This window comes from Quercus lobata, chromosome 4, assembly GCF_001633185.2.
Source record: "Quercus lobata isolate SW786 chromosome 4, ValleyOak3.0 Primary Assembly, whole genome shotgun sequence".
Taxonomy (NCBI): Eukaryota; Viridiplantae; Streptophyta; class Magnoliopsida; order Fagales; family Fagaceae; genus Quercus; species Quercus lobata.
Genome location: NC_044907.1, coordinates 45,736,540 through 45,756,068, shown reverse-complemented (window position 1 = coordinate 45,756,068; position 19,529 = coordinate 45,736,540). Strand labels below are relative to the sequence as shown.

General features: G+C 31.9%; 2 protein-coding genes across 2 annotated transcripts; both read left to right on the top strand.

Annotated features, from left to right (window-relative positions):
• The first annotated feature begins 539 nt into the window (after window positions 1–539).
• LOC115985308 (NAC domain-containing protein JA2-like) lies at window positions 540–1,511 on the top strand. The gene has a single exon (XM_031108264.1). It carries the CDS (start codon window positions 540–542, stop codon window positions 1,509–1,511), a length of 972 nt encoding a protein of 323 aa, XP_030964124.1.
• A 14,868-nt stretch (window positions 1,512–16,379) lies between these two features.
• LOC115985307 (NAC domain-containing protein 102-like) lies at window positions 16,380–17,837 on the top strand. The gene is made up of 2 exons (XM_031108263.1): window positions 16,380–17,312; window positions 17,628–17,837. Exons 1-2 carry the CDS (start codon window positions 16,380–16,382, stop codon window positions 17,835–17,837), a joined length of 1,143 nt encoding a protein of 380 aa, XP_030964123.1.
• Window positions 17,838–19,529: the final 1,692 nt, after the last annotated feature.

Here is a 19,529-nt window from a genome sequence, read left to right as displayed (position 1 = left end):
TTATCTTTTGAGGCTTGAATGGAGGGGAGTCGTATTGGGCTTGAAATATGGAAAGATTATACTGCCCACAAAACCTTTTTTATTTTTTGGTATTGTATGGGCTGAAGTATTTTTGAAGCAGTGAACCATTTCTTTTGAACTGTCCTCTTGATTTTGGGCTTTTTTTAAGGTATTTGTAATAATTATATGCCCTTCTATGGTATATTTACGGTATTAGTAATAATTTTATATATAATATATATAACCGCCCTAATAGACCGCCCCTTCTTAGCCTTGCGATATATATTACACGTAGCCATAGCCTTGCCCTAATAGACCGCCCCTTATATATTCAGAGCTTCTAATTTGTTCCAGAAAAAAAGTTTCTTACTCTGAGTTTGAGACTTCTTATATTCATCAAACATTCATCAAAAAGTTTCATAAATTTTTTTTTACATTCATCAAAAAGTTTGAGACTATCAAACATTCATCAAAAATTTCATACGATTACCTACGTGTTTATAGAAAAGGGAAAGAAAATTCTTTGATTTCCTGAAACAATGGAGATGGTGGGGTTTCGATATGATCCTACAGATGAAGAGTTGATGAAGATTTTAATGAAGAAGGTCGACGATGCTGAACAAACTCACCTAAATCATCATTTTGATTTTATTGTGAATGATTGTGAGGTATATGGCAAAATTCCTCCATGGGAAATATATGATTCTCATACCCACTATCATTTACACACTTTCCACCGCAAGCTCTACGTCTTCACCGACCTCAAAACAACCGGCAATCGTGTGTGCAGGGCTGCCGCTTGCGGAACCTGGCTTGAAAAAAGCAAGCCCAAAAGAATCTATGATTCTCAGGGCAATGTTATTGGGATCGACAGGATGCTCTCTTTTAAGGCCAAGGATCTTCATTCGGCCAAACTCAATAAAACTAATTGGATAATGCACGAGTTCTCCTTGGCAAATCAGGAATTTGGAAGAATCAACACAGTCCTCTGTGTCATCTATAAACTAAATAAAGGGTCAGGGTCAGATTGTGAGGAGGCCAACGGAAGAGGTCTCAAAAGAGCTTTTTCTTCTACTACAAATGCTGCCGCTGTGATTTCACTTGAGCCTGAGCCTGAACCTGAGATGCCTAGTGCTGATGATGAAGAGTTTGCTGCATGGGTTTCTGGATGTTTTTCTTCTACTGCCGCTGTCATTGAAGAGGCCTCAACCTTCAATACAACTGGTGTGATGTCACATGGACAAGAAGATGTCCAAGCCCAAGAACACAAAAAAAGACGGTTGGATGCTGATACTTTTACGGATGAAGAGTTTGCTGCATGGATAACTGATCCCACATTCCCAGATGAACCATTGAGTCAAATATTTTCTGATCTACCACCCCTGGTTGAAGTATGCAGTCAATCCAAATCAGACTCTGTTGCTGATGCTGATTTTGATGCATTAATTACTTCATTAATTTCTGATCCGGTACAATCCGACGAAGCATGGAGTAAAATCTTTTGTATATGAGAATTCTTTTTCTTCTCTTTTAGTCTTGCACAGATTTTTTGTTCTTCTCTTTTCAGTTTATAGTTAGCATGTCTATAGTTAGAACTCTGGCAAATGGGTTATTAGCAATGTAGCTTAAGAATTGAAGGATTGTACAAAAACTTGTTTTGGTGAAGGAGCTATTTGTCAACTCAAAGTTATAAACTTCTTTTGCTTTCTTCTCTTATTTGCAATCTTTATGTTTTGACATATAAATGTGTTGTGAAGGTTTAGATATGGTGTGACTCTATTATTTCTTGGTTTCATTTATCACATTTTTTTTTCATTCTCTTTCCCTCTTAGCAATACTTGGATGCTATTGGTTAGGTTTTTTTTTCAATGATTGATTTTAAGGTGCAATTCCAATTTCCCTTGTAACTAAAGATGATTTCTGGTCACTCTAAGCACCTTGGAAATTGAATGAATACAGTTGAAAGCTTGAAATTTAAACATTTTATGATTACATAATTATCTTGTTTGTGCTGCAATTTCTCATTGCTGGTGAAATCTCCATGTTTGACTTAAAAAAAGAAACATTATAAAATCAATTTAGAGAATTTCTAACATATGATGCTTTATTATCTGTAAATATTTTCTCTTTTGGGAATTAGTTTAAAATCTACTCATAGCTTCATTGCGTAATAAAAGCTAGAAGAAGTTTCATAGCATGCGTATTATTCTAGAACTGTTTATGAAGGTTGCCCATAATTGTTTCAACATTATCATCATCATATTATGTGGCATTGTGAGTATTCTAGGGAATTATGGTATATGGGTTTGTGCCTATTTGGCGTGCAATGAATTATGCCTTGCCGTGTAGTGGACTTGCTGGCTGGTTGGACAGGTCGGTGTGGTAAGTTCAGCAGGAGAGGCAATTGCTGGAAGGCCATTCCTTTGTGCCTTATGTGGATCATTTGGTGTGAACTGAAAAATCGGGATTTTGAAGGAATTAGAACAGAACGCAGAACAATGGAGCTCAATATTATTTTAAGATCTTTGTTTTGACTGGATGGCTGAAACATCTCTGTACTTGAGGTCTTTTTATTTATTTATTTTCTAGACTCTTGTAATATGTTATAATTCTGCAGTTCCAGTACGCAGCTTGTGTACTGGAGGTGCATTTCTTCATTCTAATTAATTTTCTTATTTACCTATAAAAAAAATTGGAATCTCCTTCCCTTTTTGTCTCTCTGTGTGTGTGTGATGAAAAAACTTATTTATTTATGGTCTTTATAGTATCTGATGCTCTCTCACTCTTTTTTCCTCAACTTCAGTCTTGATGTTTATGAGAATCCTCACATCTTGTTATGTAGAAGAGGATTTCCTTGTGTCCTTGCCTAGAAAGATGATAATAGACCTTTCCACCCTTTTCTTCTCTATTGCAGCCATGATGACAGCCATTAGCATCTTTATAATATTCCTCATTAAATCCCTATTTTTAACTTCACCATTCCTATCTTGATGAACAAACTCAAAAGTATATCCTGAAGCCTAGTCTGGGGAATGACAATATCTCCCCAGAACCCAAGCTCATGAATGGAAGTTTTGTGGGTGCTTGGGATGAAAGTTTTTTCCATGTACATCATTACATCTCGGATCATTTCCAATGCCTTCTTATAATCTGCGCATTTCCTGTTTAGCTCTTCCAATAATAACTCTCCTTGAGTATCTTGAATCAATTTAGATATTTCGCTTAGATAAGAAGTCATAGTCATCACAACTCCAGAGTAGAGTTGCTCTCCAAATTTGTGCAGCACCATATTAAAAGCATGCCTGAATGTATTTAGAATCTTAAACATCAGAAATATGAAGTTTTCTTATTTAAAAAATAATAATTTCAGCATCTCACACATAGAATTCCAGTAGCTTTGCCACTTTAAAAACAAGTTTGTTTTCATTCTTAAACTTAAAAATTTTCTTTTTTTGTCCCAAAATTTTTTAAAATGTTACATTTTTTTATTATCCTTACATCCACTTCCGTTGACTTTTATCATACTTGTTTAACTAGATTGCACTATCTTTAGCAGTAAAAAAGTTGACATGACATGAACCATTACATTAAAAAAAAAAAAAAAAAAAAAAAAAAAAAAACACACACACAAAAGGTGAACAAGTCACACGAAACTATTGGTCACAAACATGGTATATATTTTCTTTTTAAAGTTTAGGAAAATTTTTATTTTCAATAGTTTTGGGATAAAAAAAAAAGGCTTTATAAAGTTTTAAGGACAAAAAATGTGATGTTCTCAATAGTAATGAGGGATTTTTTTATTTTTTATTTATTTAAATTTTTTTTTTTTTTTAAGTTTAGGAATGAATAAGGACTTCATGGCTTCATGCAAATTTTTGGGATAAAAAAAAAATGTAGCTAATTTTTATAACTAGCAAATTTGAAAACTTTTAACTTTATATACAAATTGTATGAATATATTCAAACTTTGAAATAACATGAAATGGGAATCCTTGAGATTCAAAATGATACATCTTGGTAATGTTAATGCTAGAGACACAATATAATTTAAAATCTTTTCATAACTTTCTAGGATGAATGACAACATCAACATGGCTTGAATTGAAAGGATTGGATTAGGGGTGTTCTGTCTACTCTTTAGGAGGGAAAATTCATGCGGGGTGAGAGCAAGGTAAGTTAGAGGTATATTTATATCTTTAATGAGACAACTTCAACATTAACAATATAATGATGAAAGAGAAAGGGAAGACACGGTCATAAGAATGTTAAAAGAGAGAGAAAACAAGTATATTAGGGGATGATAACATAATATTTTATATCTAAAAAGCAAATTACACCAACATCAAACATAATATTTTATATGTAAAAAGCAAATTACACCAACATCCCTTAGGGGCTAGCTGAATAACATTCTCTTCTAAATGTTTGAACTTATTGCATTTGTTGCATAACATTTCTTTTTACAATTAGACCGAAACACCAATGTGTTTCTTATTTGTGTAGATCTCATATCGACGATCCCTTTTTAAAGTGCAAAACTTTATTAATTAAACTAACTAAAATCACGTGGTTCTAGTAATTGATGTAAGTAACCAAACTATTATAAGTTTAAGCTCTAACTACAATATACAAGTTCAGATCGCAAGAATTTTCAATGTGTAAAATAAGGATAGCATGTAGTGTTTCAAGGTAACACGACCATGAAATGTCTAAAATCATATTCATCCATTTCAAAATTACAGAATTTGGTTTTGTCACCCCATTAACATTTAAACAAAAGTTGATTATCACAATATCATTTTGATTTGAACCCAACATGTTTCGGTTGAAAATATTAGGAAGAGCTAATTAGTTGATTAGCTATCAAACCTGGACCTAACTATTATTAGTGTCTTTTGACCCCATTCTGAATGATACCAAAGAAAAACACTCCCAAAAGTTTGTGCATTCTTCGTTCTGTGTCTTTAACCCTTTACCCCCTTCTCTCTCTCTAAATGTCCCAAATGAGAGAACCATCGATTCTTCGACGGAGGAATACCCATCTTCCGTACGACATCGTACTCAACATCCTGGCAAGGCTACCAGTGAAATCACTGATGAGATTCAGGTGTGTATCCAAATCCTTGGACTTCTCAATCAAAAGTCACGATTTCATCTCCAACCACCTTAATATAAACAAAAATCATGATAATGGTTATGTCATACACATGGGGTCCAATCCTTCTTCTCCGTCTTCTAATAGACCAGTCTGTGCAGTGGCTTTGGACCGCACGTTTGATAGGATTTCTGAGTTTGTGGTTCCCTTTGACTTTCCTTTTAAGCATGCCGGAATAGTGGGTTCGTGCAACGGCTTATTGTGTTTATCTAACTCCTATAAGTTTATATATTTGTGGAACCACAGCATTAGAAATTCAAGAAGTTGCCTCATACTTGCTTAGGACAGTTAAACAAAGTTAGAATTGGATTTGCATATCATTCCGAGAACACAATCGATGTTGTGTTCTGTTCTGAATTGCCAGCCCCATTGGTAAATGGAGCTTTGCACTGGATGGGCCATATCGAAGGAGAAGAGACTGAATTGATTATGGCATTTGATGTCAATAGTGAGAAATTCGCAATTCTAGCACTGCCTGATGGTTTTACCAACGTAAACATCTTTCAGAGATGTCTTGCATCATTCAAAGGGAAACTGGCTTTCATTACATGTGCATGTAGTGAACAATTTGGCTTCCCCTGTCAATACTCTGTATGGGTGATGAAGGAGTATGGTGCGGCTGAGTCTTGGAATAAACTTTCTGTTATACTTATACCATATGAAAGAGTGGCTTGTTGCCTTGCCTTCACTGAGTATGGTTCACTTCTGCTATGTTGCCTCAATAAACGATTAGAGAGCAGGGGATCTAGGTTTGTATTAGTTGACACTGAAACTCTACATGAGAAGGAGCATCCTATCCAACATCCTTCGTATGTAACCACTTTCATGGAGAGCCTTATTTTACTTGATGGAGCAAATGTGGCATCTTACTAAGCATATGGTGATAGTGGTGTGCATATAAGAAGTGAAATCATTAGTGGCATGGCTGAAGTGAAACCCTTGTTATTTCTTTTCCTTTAGTTTAGTTGTTGGCATGACAGTATTGCTAAAACTTCATTTTTATCCCAATTTTACATTATCCTTTTGTGGCAATATTATATATTAGTATTTGATATTTGTATGTGGATTGTTGTTGTGCATATATTTAAAAAGGCCATGCTATTCTTATAAGACCACTCTTTTGAACTTGCCAACGTTAACTGTTCATGTGACAAATGTGAAGGAATTAAAGTGTGTTGCAAACTTAGATTTTCTGTTTGAGTTGATTGTATTTTTACAAGGTGCTTTATTCATCATCATGAACATAGATTCATCCTTTTATTCTCAATAAATTCTATTTCTTATGGAAAAGAGTAGTGTGTGACAGTGCAGGAATGAGTCTGAGAAGAAGAGGAGATATGAATGCAGAGTGAGGGGCAAGGATGCACCAAAAATTGAGGAGGCAAAAAATTAATTCAATCTTATTTGAATAACCCAATCGGTATTAATTTTCAAATTCCTCTTTCAGGACAACATCTTTGTAGATCAGGAATTCTAAAATTATGGGGAGAAGGGATATGAAGAATTTTAAGTAAAAACTCTCACAAGGTTTTCTTCAGCCATGCATTCATGTTTCTTTTCAAAACCTGAAAAACTGTTGATGGGGTTGCTATAAGTAAAATCCTCATCGAATAAAAATGAAGAAGTGTGACCTAAATTGATAATTTTGTTCAATTTCTATGAAAATACTTAAAGGTCCTATGGCAAAAATATTGTTTTTTTCCCCCTTGAAACATAGATATTCTATATATAAAGATATAAAAACATTTCAAATACACAAGGAAAAGAGTCCAGGGGAATTATGTTACGTGGAGATGGGATAGACCTACAAATCCACATTTCTTACTTCTACAGCAAGCCTGTATGCACAATTTCTTACTTCTCCACATATGTGATCAATTGACGGTCTTTGTAGTGGGAAAAATATCTATGTTTTGGATGTATGCAGTATCACAATTTCCTGTATATCTGATTTATATAGTCTTATTACTTATATATATATATATATATATATTATAATAATAATAATAATAATAATAATCTTTTTACTTATATATATATAAAATAAAATAAAATAAAATAAAAAAAAAAACAAAAAAAAAAAACATGTGGACCAGATCATGTTGTGAGCATATTACCATTCCCAGATCATGTTCTTACTTCCCTGGTTCAAGCTACATGGCCTTTGGTTGTTTGTGTGCTACATTTAACCTTAATATTGATGACCATAAGCTAATTTATTGAGAGGGAATTGGTTTCAATGTATGTGATCTTGCTAAACAAACGTACTGTGTTCACATGCTCAATCACATGTTTATTGTCAGGGCATGTGGATCAACAAGTTTAGGTGCTTAGATGATGTGTTTCTTTTAGTACTGTCCTAAAAAAACACGCTATGGTTTATACTACTATGGAATTTAAAAGAAACATGTTTTAAAAAGACTGTTGATCTACTTATGGTTGTTGATGCTATTCTAGTTGCTACTGCTTACATAACTATTTCAATGTCGTCACCATGGGTAATTGACTTAGAGACCTCTGAATGCATGGGTGGTGCTTTTTCCTGTATTCTGCATTTGATATCATCTATAATGCATATCCACCTCTTGTAGTTCTCATTCTTGGTTAGGCCTCCTTGTGTAGCAGTTGATCTCAGCTTGTACTTTTTCATCCTTTTGTCAGAAAACTTGCAAAATTACTACTTATTGGGGAAAAAAAAACAGTAAACCTGCAAATTGCTAGTATTCTTTGAATTTTCTTGATCTTAGGGCTACATCAGTGAGCAATAAAGCGTTGCAAAAAAATCTGTCAAACGTGTAGCATAAACCATAATAAATTGATAATAAATTTATTCTCTTAAAGCATGAGAAAGGTAGAAAGGAGAGTTGCAAAGAATAGACTGAAGAAAGGAACAGAAAGGGTGCCCAAGCAACTTATCCCCTTGAACCTAGGGCTAGGAGAAGAGAATAATGTTGGTCCACTTGAATGTAGGATAAGAGCTTGAGCAATGTAGCCCCTGCTAGTTTACAGAAAGAGATGTGTTACAACCTTGTAGAACACCATGTTATGATTTAATTGTGCTTTATATTCTTGAAAAAAGTCATACAAACATGATAATTAATACACTGGAAAGATGGGCATTTCATTTCACTATAGTTGGAGAAGAGTTTATTAGAACTTACTGGAAAGAATGCTATCTTTTATTAGGACCATTACATATTGCTATCTTGGATATCTGTTAGATATTGCTAATAATATGGAAACTCTGTTAATTAAATGCTATAGGTCATAAACTTTTGGGTGCTAATGAGCAGAAACAAAATTATACTCATAGCATTACTTTTTTTTTCTCCCCTGAAATTCATTGCATTACTTTTACTGTACTTGTTGAACCAACTTTAGTTTAATTTGAATATTTAACTAAGGTATAAATTGATTATTTATGTTTTGTGTGTATTGTATGTTTGAATTTAAGTAATTTTATGCTGATGACTGATCTAAGCTGCTCTATTACTAATATTGTAATGATGGAGGCAACAAGAGGCTTGCAAAAAGCAAGCCTAAAGGCTCAAACATATAACAGGTAGTATTAATTTTGTAACCCGTATTGGAACCTTTGTGTCTTTTGCTGCATTTTTGATGTTGGATTTGGAGGAAATGCTTGGAATTTTGAAGATCATTGATTATCTACTTTGGTGTTGAAGTTTCCTTTTCTAAGATGTTTGTATTCACTATTCATGGATAGATGCTTGTAAAAGCCCTTTACCAATTTTATTTTTCTATTCTGCCTTCATTTTGCTTTTGAAGATGCATGGCCATACTTATATTTATATATTATATATATATATATAAAAGATGCATGGCCATACAATTTAGGAATTTTTGTTCCATAATTTTTCTTTACCAGATAAATTGGGAATTTATATTTCATGTACTGGTCAGATTTACCATTGGGGAAAATGGAGGAAATGGATTTTGGCTTGCAATATCACAATGAGATTCTCTTCTCTTGTATTTGGTAGTCACACAGGCTTCTATACTAGCTTAGGTGGTGTAAAGCAAGGTGATTCTCTGCTCTTGTATTTTATTTCTGGATCGATAAGTGCACAACTCATGCACCCGCGTGGGATTGAACCTATGACCTCACCCTCCACCCATTACTTACAAGGGAAGGATATCTCATTAGGTCCAAGGACAATTAATCTTGGTTATAAAACCTGGACCTGATAGTTGGTCCAACTAGGAACTGGCCATTAGGCTTGTTCTTATAACCTAAAAAATTGGCTCTAGAAAAAAAGTTTGCAACTTGTAAACACCAAATTATTTAAATCGTGCTATGTAATTTAATATCATTATATACTATATTTATATTAAAATAGGATTACATCTAACAATCAAATAAAAAAAAATAAAAAAAGACAATAGTTTAAAAATTGAACCAAATTAGATCAATTTAAAATATAGTTCAACACAAAATTTCAACTTAATTGAGAGATGTATACAAGTTTGAATTAAAAATCCACAATATATATATATACATGCACACGCGCGCACACACAAAGTGTGGGAGAAGAGTTCAAAACAAAATTTTATTAATCTAAAATAGAGATGTAAGAAAGAATTATAAATCCACCAAAACGGAGAGAGAGAGAGAGAGAGAGAGAGAGAGAGAGAGAGAGAGAGAGAGAGAGAGTAATCATCTTCCTATGTGGGAAAAATAGAAATAATGGCAAGAAGATGCTAAATTTGAAACTAATAAGAAAAGAACATTTGAAGAATAAATGCAAGGACTCGAGGCATAAACCATACTACTTGATAAGATTAAGTTGGAAATATGATTACTCAATTTGTATAGTAAAATTGAAACTTATAGAATTTAGTTGTATATTAGATAAATATAACACCCTATAGCAGAGATTAGGAAAAATATGTATCACCTAAAACAAATATTAATCAAACACACAAAAATACAAAAAAACAATAGAATTGTATATTTGTAGAGATAAAAAGACAAAAACACACTTGTAGAAGTCTTTAAAAAAAAAATGTAATACTTGAAGTAATTGTTACTTTTTATAAATTACACTTAATTATAAATTTGTTATATATTCACACACATTGCATGAGGTTGCAACTAGTTAGAAGAAAACCTGAAAAACTAATAAATAAATAAATAAAATGAATGGCTTGCCTAGCCCCATCTATATCTATATATATCTAAAAGCTGAAGCGTAGCATCTATTGTTGCTACGCTCCAGTTGAGCCACATCACCGTCCATTTCATTATCATTTTCTTTCCAATTTTCCTATAATTTTTTTTTTTTTTTTTTTTGTCAAATCCTATAATTGTTTTTAACATTTACTTTTTATTTTATTTTAATATTTACACTTTTTCCAACTTTTCTCCACCCTTACCTTTTAATCTCCCCACTACCCTCTACATAAATACTATTCTTCTTCTTTTCTTCTCATCACTACCCTCTACATAAATATTATTCTTCTTCTTTCTCTTCATTTTCCTTTATTTTGTCTCTTCTTATTCACACTCTCTTACTATAAATTTGTAACTTTCTATTCCACTCTATGAATGGTTTTCTCTCACAAAAAAAGGTTCTCTCTCTCTCCCTTTTACAATTTTTCCATGAATTTCTTTTACATTCTTCTATTTATGCCAAATCACTAATCTTTGGGAATCCTTTGTTTTTTTTTTTTTTTTTTTTTTTTTTTTTTTTTTTTTTTTTTTTTTTTTTTTTTTTTTTTTTTTTTTTTTTTTTATTTTTTATTTTTTTTTTTTTTTTTTTTTTTCTACACTAGAATCGTTATGCTCATTTACTCACTTAATTTAATCGGTTAGTTTTCCAGAATTCAAAAAAAAAGGTTCTCTCTCAATTTTTCGATGAATTTTTTTATACATTCTTCTATTTATGCCAAATTACTAATCTTTGGGAATTCTTTGTTTTTTTTTTTTTTTTCTACACTAAAATCATTATGCTCTTTTTCTCACTTAATTTAATCGAGTAGTTTGTCGGAATTCAAGTAAAACCAGACAATAAGGAATTTTACGGCATTGGAGAACGCCAAAATATATACCAACCAAAAGTGGAAAGTCAGCAAATTAGTGGAGCTATGATTAAGCTTCAAATGGGATTGATGGTATTGCCAACATTCTTTAATTAGCATCCTTATATCTATTTCTGTATATATGTTTCCTAGAATTAGTATTAGTCTCATTTTTTTCTCTCTATTATATTCTAGGTAAACCAAGAAGTCTTTAAAACTCCACATTGGTTAATGCCATTTAGATTTGTTTTTTAAATTGTTTTTTTTTTTTTTTTTCTTTAATTGCGATGTTAAAATGTTTATCCTATTTTTTTGTTTCTTTCCTTATAACTCCTAATTGAATCAGTTGATGGTTTCTTTTTTTTTTTTTTTTTTTTTTTGTTTGGGGGGGGGGAGAGGGGGTGTTAAAGGTTGATGATTCTTTCTTACATAAAAAATTGAAAATAATTGAATTCCGTGTAAACGTGTACCTAAAGGGGATAAAAGCCTTTGTTTATTTGATTAGAGACAATATATTGAAGGGGCATAGCATTTGGCCATTGCATTGCATTTCTTAGAGGTTAAAAGATAGAGTTTGTCATTATAGGAAAACATTTTGGGTGAGGATAAGGCGTCATTTTGTTTGCTCTAAGAGTAGCAAAAGATTCTATTATAAAGGAAGCCCACAGTCATATCACATGCTTATTACACTAACCATGAGGACAACCCATTAGAGCATTCACATCAGTTCGTGTAAATTTATCATCTATTTTACACCGAAAAAGCTACCTTTTCTATTTTACACATCCAATTTTACAAAACACCCACATCAGTTCATCTATTATACACTATATTTTATATAAATAATATTTTTATATTCTTTTTTTAATATTATTTTACCTACCGTTTCTTTTTCCAATATATCCTTTTCTTTCTTCTTTCTTTCTTTTTCTTTTATCTCTGCCGCTTCCTCTTTCTTTTCTTCCTATTCTTTCTTCTTCTTTCTCTCACGGTCAAAACCCAAAGGCACTAGAGCTTTTCTTTCTTCTTTCTTTCTTTTTCTTTTATCTTTGCCGTTTCCTCTTTCTTTTCTTCCTCTTCTTTCTTTCACGGTCAAAACCGATCTCCATCAACGCCGATCTCCATCAACACCGATCTCACCGATCGCCGTCAACCCATCACCGATCTCCATCAACACCGATCTCCATTAAAACCGACCTCCATCAACACCGATCTCACCAATCTCCGTCAACCCATCACCGATCTCCATCAACGCCGATCTCCATCAACACCGATCTCCATTAAAACCGATCTCCATCAACACCGATCTCCGTCGACTCATCACCGATCTCCATCAACACCGATTCACATCACTGATCCAAATCGCCTCTCCAATCCACGATCCACAATCACCGATCACCGATCAAACGATTTTGTTCTAGTGGTTGATTTTGTTGTTGATTTTGTGGTTGATTTTTTATGTTTGTAGTTGATTTTTGATTTTGTTTCTGTGGGAGTGTGTCTCAGAGGAAGAAAGAACATGATGAGGGATGGTTTGTTGTGCAGATGGAGAAGAGAGAGAAAAAAACGAGCGAACCAGAAATTATTAAAATATTGTATACACGAGCTACAGTAACCGTGTATATATCCACGGTTACTGTAGCTCGTGGAAAAATATACATGATTATACAAGACTTTGGAAGCACTGATGTAGAGCAATTTTGCTTCAGAATGTGTAAAAATGGTAGTTTTTTCTATTATACAAGAGTTTCCACCCACTGATGTGGATGCTCTTATTCTCTCTTACCATGTTTCTACTTTCTCCTACATTTGCATTTAGCAACCTAAGATTAGAATTTATTCCCAATAGAAGACTTGTAGAATCATTTAGTTTTTATAGGAAACTAACTGCAGACTCGCGCGATGTGTGGAAATATAAATATTATGCAATGAAGTATAATATATAAAAAGTAAAAATTACTTCAAGCATTGTCTTTTTTTTTAAAAAAAAAAAAATTACACTTATTTTTTTAATCTTTTTATCTCTACAAATATATCATTTTAATATATTTTTTGTGTATTTCATTAATATTTTTTAATGTGAACCATATTCTTCTAACTTTGTTGTAGTGTGTTTCATTTGCTTAATATACAACTCATCTCTTAAGGAATAAGGAAATTATCATAATAATAAAAAATATCACAAAATTACAATGTTAACTTAACCAAAATTAAAATAAAACTAAAGAAATAAAAAATAGATTTTATAATAATTTATTAGTCAAAAAACCGGTAGGCATATTCAAATTTCTATTTCCAAAAACAACTAAGTATTAATCCAAACCAAAATTCAATCAAAATTATAAAAGGGAAAGAAAACACTTTTTGATGGGAAATTAAAAAAACACATGCAATACAAAAACACATATTAAAAAAAACCATCAATCTTAATTAGAGTTCTAAGAAAAAACAAAAATCTTTTATGTGCAATTGTTCTCTTTATTGGTATTTATTGTTTTATTTTTACTTTTTTCTTCTTCTCATCTTATGTAATTCAACTTTTAAATTCAGTCACATCTTCCACATCATTAAATTATTTATATTTTCTTTTTTTTTTTAATAATTAAACATGGAATATTTTATTTAAATTCAAATCAATAAAATTATCCTTAAAAAATTGTACTCTTTTTTTTCATTTACACTTTGTCCAAGCTTTTCCCTTACCTTTATCTTTTCATCTCCCCACTACCTTCTACCTTAATATCACTATTCATCTCCTCACATATTCCATATCATTAAATTATTTATATTTTTCTCTCCTTTTTATTTAAAAAAATTAAAATTTTAAAATTTTACTTAAATTCAATAAATAAAAGTGTCCTCATAAAGGGGAGTAATACTAGGGACACACTCATTCTCAAACCCAATACATCAAAGAAAAAATATAATACAAAACAAATGCCAATTGGGAAACACTAAATTAAAAAAATAAATAATAAGGATATCAAACCAAATATAATATAAAGAATAGTTATGGATATACTAACTTAAGAGTAGCAAAATTAAATGGAAAAAAAAAAAAAGCTACAATACATATTTAATGCAATAAAATCATCATCAAGAGAGAGAGAGAGAGAGAGAGAGAGAGAGAGAGAGAGAGAGAAATCAAATGTCAATTAGTAATTATTAATTGGAAAACAAAGAGATTGTAAGGAGAAGTAAAAATAAAAAATAAATATGACAAATATGGAGAACATTAAAAACTTTACAGTACAATAAAATCAACTTTTACATTCACTTAAAAAGTTGAATCAATAATTAAACACAATCATTGTAATATATTTAAACATGAAACTAATCAAACTCTAATTCATAACTAAAAGGAGATGTTCTCATGTAATAATAGAAATTACATAAGAAATAAAGTTAAAAAATTTTAAAATCCCTTTTTTGACATTTCATTTAAATTTATATATATATATATATATATATATATATTTATATATATAATCTTCATACACAATTACATTTAAAAATATAATAAACGATGCCAAATCTCATTTAACACCTCTGTTATGAAAATCATTAATCATTAGCTAATAAATATATGATAATAGTAAAACATGTTATAATTGAAATTATGAAAAAAATGTGATAAAACTAATTAGCTACTATCATTATGAAGTAGTAGTCTATGATTTTACACATCTAAAGAAGTGGAATATGTAGCGTTTACTTAAGGTATATGTAAAGATTCACATTAAAAAAAAATATATGTAAAGGTTAAAAAAATGTATATTCTATAAATAAATAAAAAGGTATATGTAAGGTTTTTATTAACTTAAAAGAAAATGAAAAATCAATTATTAACAACAACAACAACAACAATAATAATAATACTATAGGGGTAATTACATTCCCCTTCCTTGAGATTTGAGGAAATGACACTCTACCCAAACTTAAAAGGAAAAAATATTTTCATCATTTACATTTGTTTGACCAAACTTTGTTAAATTAATATTAAAATACTGTTTACTAACCTTCTTGTGCTTAAGGTAGGTTCCAAATTATCCTTAATTTTAAAATAAAATTCTCTTATTTTAATATTTTAAATTGAAGTATATTCAAAATATTAAGTAATGTCTTTTGCTTTTTTTCCCCCCATTTTCTTTGCCCAATGAGTTATGGAGAGATTGCCATTTCAAATGTTGTGGTATTTTATAAATTTGAATTTTAATTATAAAGTTATGAGTAGTGTCTTTACTAACTATGGTTAAGCATTTATAAACAGATTCTTAAATAAATTTAAAAAATATTATGAAGAGCGAATGCCATATGTTGAACTTATCTTTAAAAAAAAAAAAAAAATCCATTATCTTTTTGGGGCTTGAATGGAGGGGAGTTGTATCCGCCTACACAAAAAACTTATTGATATCTTGATATAATGATAAAGAACTATTATCATAAGCAAACACAATAAGTTGAGCTTATCTTAAAAAAATAAAAATAAAAATAAAAAACAACTATCATCTATTCTCTTTTCCCTTCTTAAAAAAAAAAAAAAAAAAAAAAAAAAAAAAAAAAAAAAAAAAAAAACAATCTATTCTCTTTTCCCTTCTTAAAAAAAAAAAAAAAAAAAAATCTATTCTCTTTTGGGGTTGAATAGAGGGGAGTTGTATTGGGCTTGAAATATGGGAAGATTATACGGCCCACAGAATCTTTTTTATTTTTTGGTATTGTATGGGCTGAAGAATTTCTGAAGTATCAAACTATTTCTTTTGAATTGTTCTCTTGATTTTGGGCTTTTTTTTTAGGGTATTTGTAATAATTACTGTATATGATAAAAGAGCAGATTTTGATGATAACCCGCAAGAGTTTCATATAACCGCCCACACTATGGTATATTTACAGTATTATAAATAATTTTATATATAATATATATAACCGCCCTAATAGACCGCCCCTTCTTAGCCTTGCCCTAAATCTTAATAGACCGCCCCTTATATATTCAGAGCTTCTAATTTGTTCCCGAAAAAAGTTTCTAACTCTGAGTTTGAGACTTCTTATATTCATCAAACATTCATCAAAAAGTTTCATAATTTTTTTTTTTTTTTTACATTCATCAAAAAGTTTCATCAAAAAGTTTCTTACGACTTCCTACGTGTTTATAGAAAAGGGAAAGAAAATTCTTTGATTTCCTGAAACAATGGAGATGGTGGGGTTTCGATATGATCCTACAGATGAAGAGTTGATGAAGATTTTAATGGAGAAGGTCAACGATGCTGAACAAACTCACCTAAATCATCATTTTGATTTTATTGTGAATGATTGTGAGGTATATGACAAAATTCCTCCATGGGAAATATATGATTCTCATACCCACTATCATTTACACACTTTCCACCGCAAACTCTACGTCTTCACGGACCTCAAAACAACAACCGGCAATCGTGTGTGCAGGGCTGCCGCTTGCGGAACCTGGCTTGAAAAAAGCAAGCCCAAAAGAATCTATGATTCTCAGGGCAATGTTATTGGGATCGACAGGATGCTCTCTTTTAAGGCCAAGGATCTTCATTCGGCCAAACTCAATAAAACTAATTGGATAATGCACGAGTTCTCCTTGGCAAATCAGGAATTTGGAAGAATCAACACAGTCCTCTGTGTCATCTATAAACTAAATAAAGGGCCAGGGTCAGATTGTGAGGAGGCCAACGGAAGAGGTCTCAAAAGAGCTTTTTCTTCTACTACTGCTGGTGAAGAGTTCTCATGCTTCAATACAAATGTTGCTGCTGTGATTTCACTTGAGCCAGAGCCTGAGCCTATGAAGCCTAGTGCTGATGATGAAGCGATTGCTGCATGGGTTTCTGGATGTTTTTCTTCTACTGCCGCTGTCGCTGAAGAGGCCTCAACCTTCAATACAACTGGTGTGATGTCACATGGACAAGAAGATGCCCAAGCCCAAGAACACAAAAAAAGACGGTTGGATGCTGATACTTTTACGGATGAAGAGTTTGCTGCATGGATAACTGATCCCACATTCCCAGATGAACCATTGAGTCAAATATTTTCTGATCTACCACCCCTGGTTGAAGTATGCAGTCAATCCAAGTCAGACTCTGTTGCTGATGCTGATTTTGAAGTATTAATTACTTCATTAATTTCCAATCCGACACAATCCGATGAAGCATGGAGTAAAATCTTTTGTATATGAGAATTCTTTTTCTTCTCTTTTAGTCTTGCACAGATTTTTTGTTCTTCTCTTTTCAGTTTATAGTTAGCATGTCTATAGTTAGAACTCTGGCAAATGGGTTGTTGGCAATGTAGCTTAAGAATTGAAGGATTGTACAAAAACTAGTTTTGATGGTGAAGGAGTACGGTGTGGCTGAGTCTTGGAATAAACATTCTGTTATACTTATACCATTTGAAAGAGTGGTTTATTGCCTTGCCTTTGAAGGAGTACGGTGTGGCTAAGTCTTGGAATAAACATTCTGTTATACCATTTGAAAGAGTGGTTTGTTGCCTTGCCTTCACTGAGTATGGTTCACTTCTGCTATGTTGCCTCAATAAACGATTAGAGGGCAGGGGATCTAGGTTTGTATTAGTTGACACTGAAACTCTACATGAGAAGGAGGATCCTATCCTATCCAACATCCTTCGTATGTAACTACTTTCATGGAGAGCCTTATTTTACTTGATGGAGCAAATGTGGCATCCTACTAAGCAGATGGTGATAGTGGCGTGCATATAAGAAGTGAAATCATTAGTGGTATGGATGAAGTGAAACCCTTGTTATTTCTTTTCCTTTAGTTTAGTTGTTGGCATGGCAGTATTGCTAAAACTTCATTTTTATCCCAATTTTACATTATCCTTTTGTGGCAATATTATATATTAGTATTTGATATTTGTATGTGGATTGTTGTTGTGCATATATATCAAAAGGCCATGCTATTCTTATAAGATCACTCTTTTGAACTTGCCAACGTTACCTGTTCATGTGACAAGTGTGAAGGAATTAAAGTGTGTTGCAATCATAGATTTTCTGTTTGAGTTGATTGTATTTTTACAAGGTGCTTTATTCATCATCATGAACATAGATTCAACCTTTTATTCTCAATAAATTCTATTACTTATTACAAGGAGAAGTGCGTGGCAGTGCAGGAATGAGTCTGAGGAGAAGAGGAGAAATGAATGCAGAGTGAGGGGCAAGGATGCACCAAAAATTGAGGAGGCAAAAAATTAATTCAATCTTATTTGAATACCCCAATCGGTAGTAAATTGATAAGTATTTATTCTTGTATCTGTATATGTATTGAAGCCTAAGTATTCTTGGCAGCCATATAATCTGTTGTAACAATACATGACAGTAAGTATAATAAACTTCAACCAACTCTAAGAATTATAACCAAAACTACTGTAGAATTGTCTTCAACCAATGATAGTCGTTTAGAATATTTATGTCATAGGAAGGGAATGATAACTTGCACTGCTAGGTATAAACTTCTGATGCTTTGGACGACATGTAGTGTGCACAGTTGTCTTATTGCTTGACAAAGAACGACCTGTTGAGTTTGAGTGAGCTCTTGTTTTGCAGCATAATCACCAGCATAATCTTGTGCAACATGTATTGTCTCAACAGTGAATAAGCTGGAGAAGTTTACCTAGACTTCTTTTAGGAAGGTGTAGGTGACAAATTCAGATGCTTTTTATATGGTAGGAAGAATGTCAGTGCTCATAGTTAGTCAAGAGTCTTGGATATTAGAAAATATATATAGCCTTATTGGCACAATGTGGAGTACTTTCTTTTATTTTTTGTTGTTGGTAGGAATGATTTTCACTGTAATTAATTTTTTTGTACGACTTAAATAATGAAGTATGTTTTTATATTAAAAATTAAACTGAAAGAGTAGTTAATTCCATTGATAAGGTATTGATAACTTGTGTATATTGAATTAAATTTTTCATAAGTAATTTTCAAATTCATCTTTTGGGGCAACATCTATGTAGGTTAGGAATTCTAAAATTATGGGGAGAAAGGGATATGAAGAATTTTAAGTAAAAAATCTCACAAAGTTTTCTTCAGCCATGCATTCATGTTTCGTTTCAAAACCTGAAAAACTGTCGATTGGGTTGCTATAAGTAAAATCCTCATCCAATAAAAATGAAGAAGTGTGACCTAAATTGATAATTTTGTTCAATTTCTATGAAAATACTTAAAGGTCCTATGGCAAAAATATTTTTTTTTTGCCCCCTGGAAACGTAGATATTCTATATATAAAGATATAAAAACATTCCAAACACACAAGGAAAAGACTCCAGGGGAATTATATTACGTGGAGATGGGATAGACCTACAAATC